At 53.7% G+C, this 14,390-nt stretch overlaps 1 protein-coding gene across 2 annotated transcripts; it reads left to right on the forward strand.

Moving 5' to 3' along the window:
* The first annotated feature begins 523 nt into the window (after positions 1–523).
* On the forward strand, positions 524–14,161 carry PDIA3 (protein disulfide isomerase family A member 3). Of its 2 annotated transcripts, XM_042804230.1 has the most exons (13): positions 524–739; positions 835–913; positions 1,807–1,924; positions 2,353–2,460; positions 3,384–3,513; positions 3,996–4,112; positions 4,597–4,722; positions 5,275–5,457; positions 5,969–6,077; positions 6,859–6,987; positions 7,705–7,784; positions 8,296–8,353; positions 8,590–8,991. In XM_042804230.1, the coding sequence occupies exons 1-13, from the start codon at positions 591–593 to the stop codon at positions 8,707–8,709; spliced, it is 1,506 nt and encodes a 501-aa protein (XP_042660164.1). In that variant the 5' UTR covers positions 524–590; the 3' UTR covers positions 8,710–8,991. The 2 variants fall into 2 exon arrangements, with proteins under 2 accessions (XP_042660164.1, XP_042660166.1); XM_042804232.1 differs by lacking the exons at positions 8,296–8,353; positions 8,590–8,991 and adding an exon at positions 14,152–14,161 and having other exon boundaries at positions 7,705–7,816.
* The last annotated feature ends 229 nt before the right edge of the window (positions 14,162–14,390 follow it).

A 14,390-nucleotide genomic window follows, 5' to 3' on the forward strand; every position in this document is an offset into this window, starting at 1 on the left:
GGGCAGCCCCCCGCTCGGCGGGGCTCCCTCGGGGCTGGCCGCGGCGTCGGGGGGCGCCGGGAGGGAGCCCGGGGCTGCGGCGGGGCGCGGGGGGCGCCGAGCCCTGAGCGCGGCCCGGCCCGGTGCAGGCGGGTCCCCCGGTGCTCAGCGCAGCGCCCGGCGGAGCCCGATCCCGCCGGCACCGGGCACTGGCACCGCTCCCCCCCTCCCGCCGGCACCGACACAAGCACCGGCACCGACACAGACACAGACACAGGCACAGGCACAGGCACCGGCACCGGCACCGCCCCTCCCGCCCCCCGCCGGCACCGATCACCTCCCCCACGCCGCCCCCCCCCCCCCCACCGCCCCCCCCCCCCCCGCCCGGCACCGAGACCCGGCGGCCCGGGAGCGGAGAGGCGGGGTCGCCGCCGCTGGCTCCGCCTCCCCGTGTCAGCAGCCCATTGGCCGAGGTCGGCGTGACGTGCGTCGCGGCGCCCAATGCAGAGCTGCCACACGGCAGATCCGTCTGGGGAGGCGGGACTTCCGCCCTGGGGCCCCCGGCGCCTCTTCAGCCGCCGCCGCCGCCGAGGAGGGAGCCCCGCGCCGCCATGGCCGCGCCGCCGCCCGCCGCGCTGCTGCTCCCGCTGCTCGCTCTCGCCGCCCGCGCCTCCGACGTGGTGGAGCTCAGCGATGCTGACTTCGAGACCGGCCTGGCTGAGCGTCCGGGGCTGGTGCTGGTGGAGTTCTTCGCGCCCTGGTGAGGGGCGGGCGGGAGTGGCGGGGCCGGGGCCGTGCGGGGCGGGAAGGGGCAGGGGCGCTCCGGTTGGGCCTAACCCCGCCTCGTCCTCCCAGGTGCGGGCACTGCAAGCGGCTGGCGCCGGAGTACGAGTCGGCAGCGACCAGGCTGAAGGGGATCGTGCCCCTCGTGAAGGTGAGGGCCGGCCGCGGCAGCTCTTCCCGCGGCGGCCGAGCGGTAGATTTCGGTCAAATAAAAGCTTTGCTGCCGCAGCCCGGTAGCAGCGCCCCGGTGTGCGTGCGGGGCCTTTTCGAGGCTCCTTAGAGCGCTGGCGGGCTTCGTCAAATCTCTGAAGATTCGGGCCCGCGGGAGCGATCGGGAAGCCGAGCCCTGTGCGGGCTGCTGCCGCTCAGCCAGCGTGCCCAGCACGAAATGGGAGTAGGCCAGCGCGCAGACGGGCGCACCCGAGCCCGGAGAAGGCTGCCTTTGAGTTGTGTGATACAGTCTGAGTGCTGTGCTGCGCTTCGTGGTGGTGTCCCTTGGCTTACAAAGTAAGGGTTGTTGTCCAAGAGCTTTCTTTTCCACCAGAAAACCTGTGTGGTTTTCTCAAATTGGGGTCTTCCACTTCCTTTCTGGGAAGTCGCATGGACTCGACACCATGGCCTCTTGGTCAATTGAGGTCAGCCTGTTTTCTTCAGGTGTTGCAGGAACTTTAGGACTGATGAGGTCCGAGAACATTTGATTCCTGTTAAACCTGTCATTGATTACAAGAATCTACTCTTTGTAGTATTTTTTTGTGTCTAGTCTGGCCAAAGTCACAGCTACTTGGTTTATTTTTCAGGGCCTGTCATTACACCCGTGCTACCTGCTTCCCCAATCTTGACTCTCCAGCTTTTGGTCTTGTAGATGCTTTGTGGATCCTTACACTTTATGTGGAAGGAGTCCAGCCTTGATTAAAGACAAACAAGGGCTTTCAGACCCTCTAGACTTCCATCTTTATACGTGATAATGTGGGCAACGGCAAAGATGCTTTCATTCACGATCACAGGTGGTTACATCACCGAGTAGCAATGTTTCTCTTCCTTTAGGTTGACTGTACAGCAAACTCAAACACCTGTAATAAGTATGGAGTCAGTGGATATCCCACCTTAAAGATTTTTCGAGATGGAGAAGAGGCAGGAACCTATGATGGGCCTAGGACAGCAGGTAAGAGCTCGTTGGCAAGCCAAAAGGGTGCTGGAAGGCAGACCCACGTAAAATAGACTTGTATCAGGGATGTTACGTGTGTTGTGGGATACAAAGAAGATTCCCACCTACGCGCGCACACCTCGTGCCCTTTCCAGAACTCTTTGTGCTAGCAGAGCCCTGTGTGTTTGCTGTCCCTTAGAGCTCTCTTTTAAAGGTGAAGGTTTCCATGTTATCTTTAACTCCTACTCCCTTGATGGGGGGCCAGTATCTGGAAAATGCTAGAAAGTTGCTATGTACAGTTGATGATGGCATGCCTTCAATTCATATTTTATTTATTGTATGGGAGAGGTATGGATTCTGCAGAAACAATTTTGCTTTGGAAAGCTTGAAAAATGTCTTGTAGAACTTTCTATTCATCCTTTTAATCATTTAACTTCTCTTTTAAGATGGGATTGTCAGTCATCTCAAGAAGCAGGCAGGACCTGCTTCAGTGGCTCTCAGTTCTGTGGCTGATTTTGAGAAGTTCATCGGTGATAAAGATGCTTCTGTAGTGGGTGAGTAGATTCAGTGCAGCACTGAAATGAGTGGATGCTCGGCTCTGGGAGATGTCTTGGGGGTTATAATGTGAAAGGATTAGAAGCAGTATCACAAGCTGTAGCAAGAGAAATTCCAGCTGGATGGGAGAAAAAAACTTTTTCATAATGAGAAGCATGGAATGTTTGCCCAGAGGGATTTCGAAACATTCAGGTTTTCAAAAATCAGCTGGACAAAGCTCTGAGCAACCTGATCTGACTTGGAACCTGGTCCTACTTTGAGCAGGAGGTTGGACTTGATGACCTCTGGGGATTCCTTCCAGCTTTTTCTTTTTTTTTCCCACTATTTATTTCCCCTGTGATTCACGGACTGTCAGACTTCCTGGCACCATAGTGTATCTTTTTAAAGCTTGTTGCTCTTCTGGCAGGCTGACAACAGGTGGCTTTGGATTGCTAGAAAGTACATTTGGGTGCTATCTCATGACACTGATAGGCTGTCGACATCGTGTGATTTGACCGTGGTTTACAAGTGGCAATAGCAGCTTTGCTTTGTGCAGATCAGGTGCCATCTTACAAATGTAACTGGATGAGTATTGATCAGCATTCCTAAACGTATTTTTACTAAGTACCGTTGGCAGCTGTTAGCACTGGTAGTGTCACAGGCTTACAAACAAACATCTTAATGCTCAGAGGGTAACTGCCTTTTGGCTGAGCAACTCAGCTGGGCAGACTCTTTGAGTAGCTCTCTGTTGGTGGAAGGGAGGGAATATAGAAAGGTTCCAGTAAATATGGGAGAGAAGCTGTCAAAGATGAAGGACTGGACATGCACTGGAGGACTTGATTCAGAAGTGATCTTTCAGTGCAGTGTAGAGGTAAATGATGAGGGCTGCGCAGTGACTGCTGCTGAGTCGGTTTGGGGTCACCATCTGTCTCTTCTGCTGCAGGCTTCTTTGGAGATGCATCTGGTGACGCTTATTCAGAATTCATGAAAGCTGCCAACAACCTAAGAGATAACTACCGTTTTGCACACACCAGTGAGGACCAGTTGGTGCAGAAGTATGAGGAAGATGGAGAGTAAGTTATTTAACACAAAGATTTATTGTTGTTGAGCCTTCTGGAACAAATTCATGGATTCCAGTTGTTAACTGGATTCATTTTCTGAACATAGCTTAAGGTTTTGTTCCTTCCCCAACTGCCAGTGGCGCATCTTTTTTTTATCTCTTTGGAACTGAGTTAGAAAGGTACAAATGGTAGCAGGCTCTGGAGGGTTAGTGTCTACCTCCAGGTGGGAAGTATCTCAACAGAGGTGTTTTACTTCCCCATTGCTTGTTATGGTGGGTTTTGGGGTTTCTCATTGTGGCATGTCTGAATAACAGAGAAGGGTCTGACGGGTAGATCTAATGCAGTAGTGCCACCAAGAAACTAGGCAGTCTTGAAGCTATGAAGAGTGAACGTGGGTGGTAGTCACTGGAGATGGGGTTCTTACCTTGTCTAGCTGCCATCCTTGGAAACACAGGGATACTTTAAACTGATTCACGGTACCTGCTTTCCCTCAGAGGTATAGTATTATTCCGTCCTCCACGCCTGACAAACAAGTTTGAGGAGAGCTCCATCAAGTACACAGAAGATAAAATCACCAGTGGAAAGATCAAGAAATTCATCCAGGAGAACATGTGAGTGATTCCTCACCAGAGAATGTGATAGACTGGCCTCAGTTGGATTTGGCCCTGTCAGAACTTGTGTTCTCTGACTGGCACTGCTGCCACTTCCTGCTTAGTGTCCAAAAGAGCTGTCCTGCCCACGCTGTCTCCTTCGGGGACTACCTTCTTTCTGGAAATCCTGGCATGGCTGTTGGCATTTACGCTCTGTATTCTAACCACACATTTTTTTAAAAACTGTGACCTTCCTGAGAAGTATGCCATGTTTTGGCCTTATTTAGGTCAGATACAGCCACTGACATTGTGGCTAGAGATGGAGATTTGACTTCAAATGATGTGGTACATGAATGGGCAAAGTGATTCTTCCTTAGATTTAGATGATTACTGGCATTTAACGTTCTTGGGTGGGAAACAAGAGTGTGTTGCATCAAGCCCATTCCTGAGAGGTGGTGGGTTCTGGGCAGTAAAACCGAAGCTGTAACATCTGTCTCATCGATAGCTTTGGCATCTGCCCACACATGACTGAGGACAACAAAGACTTGATCCAGGGGAAGGACTTGTTGGTGGCATACTATGATGTGGACTATGAGAAGAACGCGAAGGGCTCCAACTACTGGCGCAACAGGTGGGCAGTGGCAGGGTTAATCAGCCTCTCTCCCTTGTTCCCTGCATCAGTGCTGTTCCATGGCTCAGTTGACAGTTTTCCTTGTTGTTCATATGGGAATTCTTCTCTCCCAGAAAGCTCCCAGCTGAGTTTCTAATGGGAACTATTGGGTGGCTGCTGCCTGCAGAGCCCAAAGGATGCAATATGTATATCCTTTGCAGCCCCACCTGCTTGCTTTTGGATCCCTAGTGCTTAGACCTTGAACACAGACTTCCTTACTGGTGTTGTGGGGGATTCTATCCTTTGTATTCCCCAGTGCCTGAGACCCTGATGGTCATGCCGCCAGGGGGGAGGAGGATGAAAGCACACGTTTGCACAGGCCTCATTCACAGGAGACATGAGCTTACTCCTCTGCTTCTCAACACCATTTCTATAGGACTTGCCTGTGCAGAACACATCATGCTATTGAATTCCTTGTCCAGCGTGCACTTCAACTTGAAGGGTGTTATGTCATGTGGAAAAAAATGTTCCAAGGAATAATGCTTTGTGGTTTTTTTGTTTGTTTCCCCTCAGAGTTATGATGGTTGCAAAGAAGTTCTTAGATGCTGGCCACAAACTGTCTTTTGCTGTTGCTAGTCGGAAAACGTTTGGACATGAGCTTTCAGAGTTTGGCCTAGACAGCAGTGTGGGTGAGGCTCCAGTTGTTGCCATCAGAACCGCTAAAGGAGATAAATACGTCATGCAGGAAGAATTCTCGTAAGTTTTGTCTGGGGGTCTGTGACCAGATCATACTTCCTTAGCTTGGAGGAAATGGAAGCTGGAAGGCTGGATGCTCCAGCTGGAAGAAATAATTGCTGGGTCAAAATGGCTCCTACTTCTGTGTTTTCCTGCCCTCTAGAGAACTTGCATCCCCTCCTGTTATACAGAGAATTTAGATAATTTAATTCAAGATACTTAAGTGTCAGGTCAGGAGCTAAGATGCATTAAAGGGCAGAGGGAATAGCTGTACCTTTTGTCTGGAGAAGAAACTTAAGGGTGTTGGAAGGCCTAAAACTTAGAATGGAGTGTGTATCCAGCCTCCTGTCAGAATTCTTAAGGGCATCTTTGCACTTATTCTGGGGTCTTCTAAGCCAGCCCCAAACTGATGCTCTTGGAGATGCAGGTGACATCTGTTCTGTGGGTGGAAGGAGCTTAAATCAGCCTTGAAAGTTTTCCTTTCTCATCCTGTATGTGTGATGATGGCTGTAAAACGTCACTTCACTTTCAGCCGTGATGGAAAGGCTCTGGAGAGATTCCTGCAAGACTACTTTGATGGAAACTTGAAAAAGTATTTGAAATCAGAGCCTGTCCCTGAAAGCAATGATGGCCCTGTGAAGGTGAGTGCCATATCAAGTGTAGCAGCAGCTCCCACCAGTGGATGTAGAAACACTGTTCAGCGGCAGCTTCTAGTCATATGCCAGTGTCCCATGCTGCAAGTGCTGTGGCATCTTGAGAAGCCTCTGCTGTGATAGATGGGAGAATTCACTCCCTTGTTACATTGCAGTTTTCTGAGCCGAGGGAGTAAGGTAGATTGCAGTTTTGATTCCATTTTGTGTTCTCAGCATAGTAACTGCTGTTTGAGCAAACTAGTGATGTGCTCTACAAGTGCGGGATCATCCAGATTTACAGGGATTATGGGAAGGCCTGCTGTTTTGGCTTGTGCTCCCTCATGGCGTGGCCTTCAAGTTGGCTGTGACTGCACTATATGTGTTCATTTTATTGCTGGGGGGGGTGGTGTCTGATATAAATCCTACCTTTCATCCTTCCTAGTAAATTTTGCCCTGAAATTGTTCCATAGCCTGGTTAGCCAGTCTTGCTAGACCGAGTCCTCAGCCTGGAGCTTGCTGGGATTAATAAGAAATTTTGTCCTTCTCCTGTGAGGATACCACATGCAAATAGCACTTGCAGGTAGTGCTGGTACCTTATGACAGGTTTTTACCTGCAAGCTGAGGATGTTACAGCTTGGTGAAGAGTTGTGTGTTTGGTCATTTTGCTGCTTGCTGTGTAGGTAGAGTGTGGCTCTTACTGTGGGAGGACCAGGCAGAAATGTGTGGAGCATGTTGTGGTTCAGCCTTACTCTTGACTTAAAAACTAACTTACATGATCATACATTATCAGGTGGTGGTTGCTGAGAACTTCGATGAAATTGTTAATGCAGAAGACAAAGATGTCCTGATAGAGTTTTACGCACCCTGGTGCGGCCATTGCAAGAATCTGGAGCCCAAATACAAGGAATTGGGGGAGAAGGTAGGTCTGGGACTCTTGAAAATGCGAACTAGAATTTTGAAGCACTAAACAATCCTGCAGGTGGGTTCTGTCTGTCTAGCCTTTATGATAACGGGGCATAATTGTGCCTTCCTGAGGACTGAGTTTTGGTATCTCCCATGAGTGCAGAGGTACATTAGCAGGATTTGGAAGCACGGTAGCAGCCACACTAGTAGGTCTAGCCTGGGCCTTTTGCTGTGGCCTGTAAATATTCCCTGATTCAGTGACTGGCTTCAACTGGCAAAGTTCCTTTTTGAGTCTTTTCCCTCTGCATGATTATAGTCTATCTGGTGAAGAATAATACTGCCCTGCACACTTTCACGAGTGGAGTAAATCTGTTGTCCCAGATCTGACCAGCCTTTTGCTATTTGGCTGTCAGGCACCTTTCCTTTCTGAGCGCTGCATATCCTCACAGCTTGCTTTCCAAGATGAGCTGTTGCTCTGGGGTAAGTGTTCTGCAGAAGTTAGACCAGACCAGTTCAGCAGGTACCGCTGTGTGCTGCATACAGCTGGCTGAGGAGTGACTTTGTTCCCTGTGCTCCTGTTGAGGCAGAAGTAAACTACTCGGAAGGAATTTGCTCACCTTTTAGCATACCGTGTGCACTGTCCTGTGACATCGCTATCTCGGATGATGTTGGTTGGTGAGTTCTGGTGTTAACTACTTCAGATTCATTACTGATGAGCTCTTTCTACCAACAGCTCAGTAAAGACCCCAATATCATCGTTGCCAAAATGGATGCTACAGCCAATGATGTGCCTTCTCCATATGAAGTCAGAGGGTAGGTCTTACTGTTGTTACAGCACCACGTCAGTGGATGAGTTCAGGCTTCTCTCTGACCAGCAAGCACAACAGAATTGCTGAAAGAGCCTCATGGGGAGGATGGGTGGGGACAATTGGCATGCAATTGCTAGGCATTTGCTTAGTGTGAAGAAATCAAGAGTGAAGACAAAGGACATTCATCTGCCTCGCTTCTCTGGGATTCTGGCTGTGCCTGGAGGCTTGTCTTCCTGCTTTTGAATCTGCTGTGGTTCTGTTCTTGGCAGTGTAAAATCAGTGCAGGGCTTGCTTTTCTGAAAACAGTTTAGCTTGCAAACTTGGACGTAGTTGAGCTCAGCCAACTCTGCGGACGTGGCCAGGGTTTTGGAGGCTGCAGCTGCCGGCTTAAGAGCCGCTGAAGCTGTTCTCACATTAAACCAGGGGAATGCAGGGTGCGAGTCCCTTGAGGGCTAGCCTGCTGGTCTGAAGGAAAACAGAATATAGGAGCTTACATGTTTCTTCTTTCTGCCCAGCTTCCCCACCATCTATTTTGCTCCAGTGGGCAAGAAGCAGAGTCCAAAGAAGTATGAGGTGAGTGTTTTGCTGCTTTGTGAAGCGAAGTAGCATTCAGGTGTCCAAATGCTGCCAGGCCTCTCCAGCTGTGGGTGGCACTGTCCCATTTGTTACCCTGGGAACACCCGGTGGTACCTGCTGGGCATGTTTGGCTGCAGTCACTGGTCTCCTGCCTGGCACCTGACCTCCCCCCTAGCAAAGGGGAAGCCCACAGGGAGTACAGGCACTGCCTCACTGTCTTGTGCTTTCTGCAGGGTGGCAGAGAAGTGAGTGACTTCATTAGCTACTTGAAGCGGGAGGCAACCAACACTCCCGTGCTGCAGGAGGAGGATAAAACCAAGAAATCCAAGAAGAAGGTGAAGGAGGATTTGTAAAGTACCCACTTGCCATCTTGTCAGGATGAGCTCTGTGTGAATCGGGGAAGCACTGGGCAGACTGGGGCCAGTTCTGGGTTGTGGAGAGCCAGTGACCATGTGGGCCGAGGGGACCCAGCTGCTGTATCTAGTTCTGTTTAATTTCCTGCCGTCTCTTAGCTGCACTGTTGTGGGGCTCCCCAGACTGGTTTGTTTTGTGGTTTGGGAGGGGGTGGGGTAGGGTTATTTTCTAATTTTTTTTGTACATTTGGAGAAGTGAAACAATAAAATGACCCCCCTTAAGACTAAGTGTCCCTGTCCTATGGAGACCTGTCAAACCTAACACCAGGATCCTGCTCTTTGTAGGTAGCAACTTCATGCTGTGAGTCTAGTTTCCTTCAGTGAGCCTTTAGAAGTCTGTTTCTAAAGATTAAGCTCAGCCTTCAGCCTGTTCTTCAGCTAGCAAGTCCTTCCAAAATGTAGTAGCAGCAACTGTCCCAGTGTGCTGTGCTTCAGGTGCTACGTTTATGCAGATTTTGGTCTAAGGGGCTGTGGTCACAAATGCTTTATCCGTCTGCATGCTGCCTCAACAAGTTTAGAGGTATGTAGTACTTAATGTGACTACTGGATCTAGAGAAGTGCTGGCATACAGAGCAGTCTGGCATAGGGCTGTGCAGCAATAAATCTGCTTTTAAGCTGGTGCAAAAGTAGTCAAGTGTAGGGGAGGAAAGCTAACTCCATACTCTACCCAAACACAGGTAGTGCCAGTGCTGAGGGTGTTTCTCACAGCCAGTAGGCTTGTCTGTGGTTAGGACAGTTACGACCAGCTCATTGTAAGATCATTACTTCTCTTGGTAGAAAGCAGGGCGGTAGCTGTGGCTTTGCAGAAGGAAGAAGAGTAGGATCCTATGCTGCAGCCGGATGGTGTGGGCTGTGACGGACCATCTCGGGGTGCAGGCAGTCCTGCCTTGCTTTGGCCCAGAATGTGCTGACTGGGAAGGCCAGGAGCGAGATGGGGGGCGGAACAGAGATGGGCTGTTGTCCTGGCTCTGTGGTTTTCTCAGGCTGTATGTGAGTTGAAGTGAGGATCAGCAGACTCGTAAGGCACTGCTGTGTTGCAGCAGTTGCCATGGTAAGAGCCAGCCCTTGCTTTCTCTGCGGATTCCTCCCCCACAACTCCAAAGGCTCTGTACCAATTATTTATTGCTGCTGGAATTCTCCAGGTACAGTATATCATACAACACTTAGCACAGGGTTCTCTGTCTACAGCAGCTATGCAGTACAAGAATTTCCTCCCCAGCTACATGGGTATCTTAAGCTGCACCTGTGTTCTGTACTCTGCTGCTGGCTCCCGGGTGCTCTGTCTCCCAGAACAGACATCGGGCACCTTGGTGGAGGGGGGTGTGTGTGATGTTGATTGGCCCTTGCACCTCGGGCTGGCAGGACCTGGCTGTAAACTTAAGGCACTAGTGCAAGGAGCAGGGGAGTAAAGCAGGCTCTACTGACTGCTGACGACTGCCTTCTGTAAAACCAAGCTGGAGCGCTGCTCCCTTACTGGATGGGGTACTGCCCTGTGTCAGGCAGGGGAGAGCCAGGGGAAGCTTTTCTGATCCTCACTTTGGTCCTTACTCTGTGACTTCAGAGCGGGTGGCAGCTAGGCACTAAGCACAACTGAAGTTCTTCAGCATGTTTGGCCTAGAGCCCTCTTGGTAAGCATCGGTGCCTGTGCCCTGATCAGCAGGGCTGAAGTAAGCCCAGGCTTGGTGAAGCTTCCTGGCAAGAGGGACAAAGGGTGTGAGAAAGGGCATTGTGCTGGGGAGTGCTGGTGGCTGCCCCGCTGTCCCCTGCTGTGTGCTGCAATTAAACTGAAGCTAAGGAGGCTTCGGGTGGGGAGAAACAAGACATCTGAGGAAGGATTTGTAGTCAGCAAACACGACTGACACTGGGCCTTGCTTTCAGCAAGAGCTGCGTGGAAAGCTGGCCCAACCCTCTGAGAGGGCAGCCACCACCCAAAGGCTGAAGTAATGCACCCATGAGGGTTGTCTGTGACCTCAGCAAAGGGTCTCCGAGTGCCCGGCTCTGCCTCTCCCTTGCAGCCAAGGTTCAGCGTGGCCGGCAACGGTCCTGGGCTGTGGGGCACTGGGGGAAGCACCGAGAGCAGCAGGGCACTCCTAAACCTTGTCCTGAATCTAACATACCCTCAGAGATGTGCCGCTTCCACCACTTCAGGGACAGGTCCTGATAAGCAAGGAAAAAAGAATTGCAGCAGCAGTTTGCCTACGAGCTCCTGATTCCTTCAAACTGTAGAATCAGGGTTTTGATGCGAGACAGCTTCTGGTGGAGGTATTCACAGGGATTCTTCTCCTGCTGGTAGCTAGGATAAGTCTGGAGGGAAAAAAGAAATAGATCTATGGATCAGCTCCAGGAGGGAACCCAGTCCCTGCTCTGCAGCCAGCAGCCAGCCTCACCTTCTTGAAGTGGCTGTACTCGGGCACGATTGTAGCTTCAAGTGCCTGAAACCCAAAAGGAACAGGTGAGCAGAACCAGAGCATGGCAGTATTGTGCCATCATGCCCCGCGTCTCCCACTTGCCTTGTGTTCATCTGTCCTTGTTTCAAAGTCTTCATTCTGGCTCCCAGCTGAATGAATTTCTGGCTCACGTTACCAATGCGAGCGTGCAGATTGCGGTGCTCTGTAGTCTGTGCTAAGTGCTGCCTTGTAAGCTCTGCACTGCTCCGCTGAGCAGATGGTGTGGTATTTTCTGCAGCAACCAGGAGAAGCTGGTTCTCCCGGGCAGCAGAGCAGAGCCCATGCTCTTGGTGGGGTGGGGGGCTGGCAGTGCTATGGGGTCTGGCACGAGGGGTGCAGAGCGGGCAGGGCTGTGCCCTGGGAGGTGAGGCAGGCAGCGCGTCTCGGCCTGACCGATGCTGTGGGGCCGGGCCAAATTACAGGGAGCGACAGGGAGCCCCGTGGCAGCGAGTGCCGAGCTCTTACCGCAAGTAATCTGGGATCTCTGCGGAGGAGGAGCTGCTAGCCTGGGGCCTGGCATCTGGGAAGGAGCGGAAGATCACGAGGGTTAAAGCCCTCTGGAGCACCTCTCCTTTACCTCAGCAAGGACCTGGCCCACCCGTGGAAAAGCCCTGTAAAACCGAGCTTGCAGTTGCGTGGTTCTGGTGGGAGCTCCAGGGGCTTTTTGGGGAGCCCCAGGGTCTGGCGGTGTGCAGGGCGCAGGCTCTGCCCTGCTTAGCCCCACAACTGCAGCAGAGACGGTCTCAGGCCAACGAGGCTGGGTGATTCACCCAGACTTGGACGGTCCCTGTGTTTGCCCTGGCCTCCTGGCCAAAGCCTCTCTGCTTGCCAGGAGTCCTGTTTTGGGCCACCCACCTCCTCCCAGGGCACCCTGGGGTCTGGTACAGCTTCTGTTGCATGAGCTGGCAGGGCTGTGCGCCCCAGGACAGCCCCTCACCTCTGGGGCCAGAGGTGCTGCTCTAGGCATGGGGGACACTCGTCCCAGTCATCGCCTGCCGCCTCCTCGCTCTCGGAGCTCTCCAGCTCCCCAGCGTGGCTGCGGGCCCAGTGCTCCTGGTGCTGAGCAGCGGTGGGCAGCTCTGGTGCCACCCTCACGAGCCAGGGTTGGACACTGGACCTGGGACCTCTCGCTGGCTCTCAGATCTGAGATATCCAGCAGCGCCCGGCACTTCTGGGAACAAACCCACTCTGCTGAAAGCCTGTCCGGGGCCCCTCTGCCCAGACCTGGTGCTGCAGGGCCCCCTGCCAGCTTCAGCCCACGGCTGCTGCATCCCTTGCTTCATGTCAGTGCTCAGGCGTGCCCTGTCCTCTGGGCTGTACCGGGGGGTCACAGCAGGGCCATCCCCCCACTGCTGCGGGGTCCCAGGGGTGGCTGGGACACAAGGCAGGGGCAGAGTCCAGAGCGCTGGAGCGTTTGGGCTGGGGGGGTAAAGGGGGCTTTTCTGGGAAAGAGGCACAAAGAGGAAGAAGCCTGATGCCTTAAGGAAGCAGCTACACTGAACCAGGCCCTACCCACCTACACATCCTGGAGGGCTTTCTGCTGCCTGAGCTCAAGAGCACTTATCACCCCCGAGAAGGTTTCTGGCCTGAGGGGAGTCATGTTCCAGAGGCACCAGGAAGGATGCAGCCAAGGGTCTGTGTTCCTGGCTGGGACACAAGAGACAGCAGAGACCAAAAAGCAGAGCTGGGGAAAGCGTCTCCAAACACCAAGTGCCCGGGCAGCGGAGGCGTGGGTCCAGCTGAGTACCCAGGAGTAAATGCATTGTGCCTGTGGCCAAACCCCAGCGGCAATCAAGCACCCCCCAAGCCCTGTTGCTCTCACTGCTGCTTGCCCCTGGGCCCTGGCTCTGCCAGGCTTTGAAGAGACTCCCTGGGGCTGGCTGTGGCAGGCCTGTGGTTCCCTGCTCTTGGGCACATGGCAGCCACAGCCCTTCCCTGGCAGGCCAGTCACGCCGGTTTTCTTGGGAGCAGCGATGCCTTTGCCTGAGGACACATCTGGACAGAATGGGGTCAGCCCCTGGGGAGGATCACACCAGGCTCTGCTTCCCTCCCCCCATCAGTGCTGTCACACAGCCCCCCAAGCCCTTGCATCCCCAGCCTGCCTCTCCCCACCCCCCCCACCCCCCAGTTACGGGACAGACACACTGTACAGCTCTCCCAGTGCCACTGCTCCCTCCCATCACTGGTGCAGCCTGAGACCCCCAGATGTGCAGAGCTGCCGCCCTGGTCATGGTAAGCAGCTGTCACTGCAGCCCAGGGCCAGCTGGTCCTGGAGCAGGCAGCACTGCCACCCTCAGGGGAGAGCAGGGCCCCCCCGCAGCCATCAAACCCCAGCCTGGTGGGGAGTGGGGGCTCAGCACCCACTGTCATTTGGGCCAGTGCCACCCATGGCACCCCACTAATTGTAGCTAAGCACAGCTGGATTGGGCTCACCAACTGCTCTGCTGCCGGGGTTCCTTTGACGGGATGCAGGCTCCTGCAGCACTGGGCAGCTGCTCTCCCAGGCACAGACTGGGATTTTCTCCTGGATGATGCCCAGCCAGCCCTGGCCCAGCCCAGGAGAAGACACCACCTCCTGCCAGCTGAGCCCAGCCCAGCCTGCTCCCCCCGGCCCCGTGCGATGCCCGAAGAGGGCCTTGCAAGGTGGGTACTCTGAGCAAGCACAGGAGAAGGGAGTCTGTTCCCAGACTGTCTCCGAAGGTCCCGTCTCCAGGGCTGTGCTGCCCCAGCACTCCGGATGCCCCTCTGGGCACTGGGAGCTCAGGATGCTGTGAGCTCAGGGAGGCCATCGGGGGCTTTTACACCCCGAAAACACTGGGCTGCTTGGAGAGTGGGGAAGAACCCAGTGGGTGGGAGCCAGCACCCCAGGGCTGTGCTCCCACCCAGCCATGTCCACGGCCCCACCAGTGGGAGCAGGGCTGGAGCTGACCCCGAGACAGTGCCACTGGCACAGCCCCGAGCACAGAGGGACTGGAGGGATGGCGCCGGGATCACGGGGGTCCGGCAGGCTCATTGGGACACAGCCAGCCACACAGGCTTGAAGTTGGCCCCTGGCTCGTCCCGGCTGCGGTGGGAGGAGATGGTGAGGAGCCGCCGAGGGGTCCCGGGGTCTCCTGGTACCATCAGGCACTGCCAGCAGGACGAGCCGTCGGGGCCGCGGACACCCCAAGCATC

This window comes from Tyto alba, unplaced genomic scaffold, assembly GCF_018691265.1.
Source record: "Tyto alba isolate M040663 unplaced genomic scaffold, T.alba_DEE_v4.0 Super-Scaffold_41, whole genome shotgun sequence".
Lineage (NCBI taxonomy): Eukaryota > Metazoa > Chordata > Aves > Strigiformes > Tytonidae > Tyto > Tyto alba.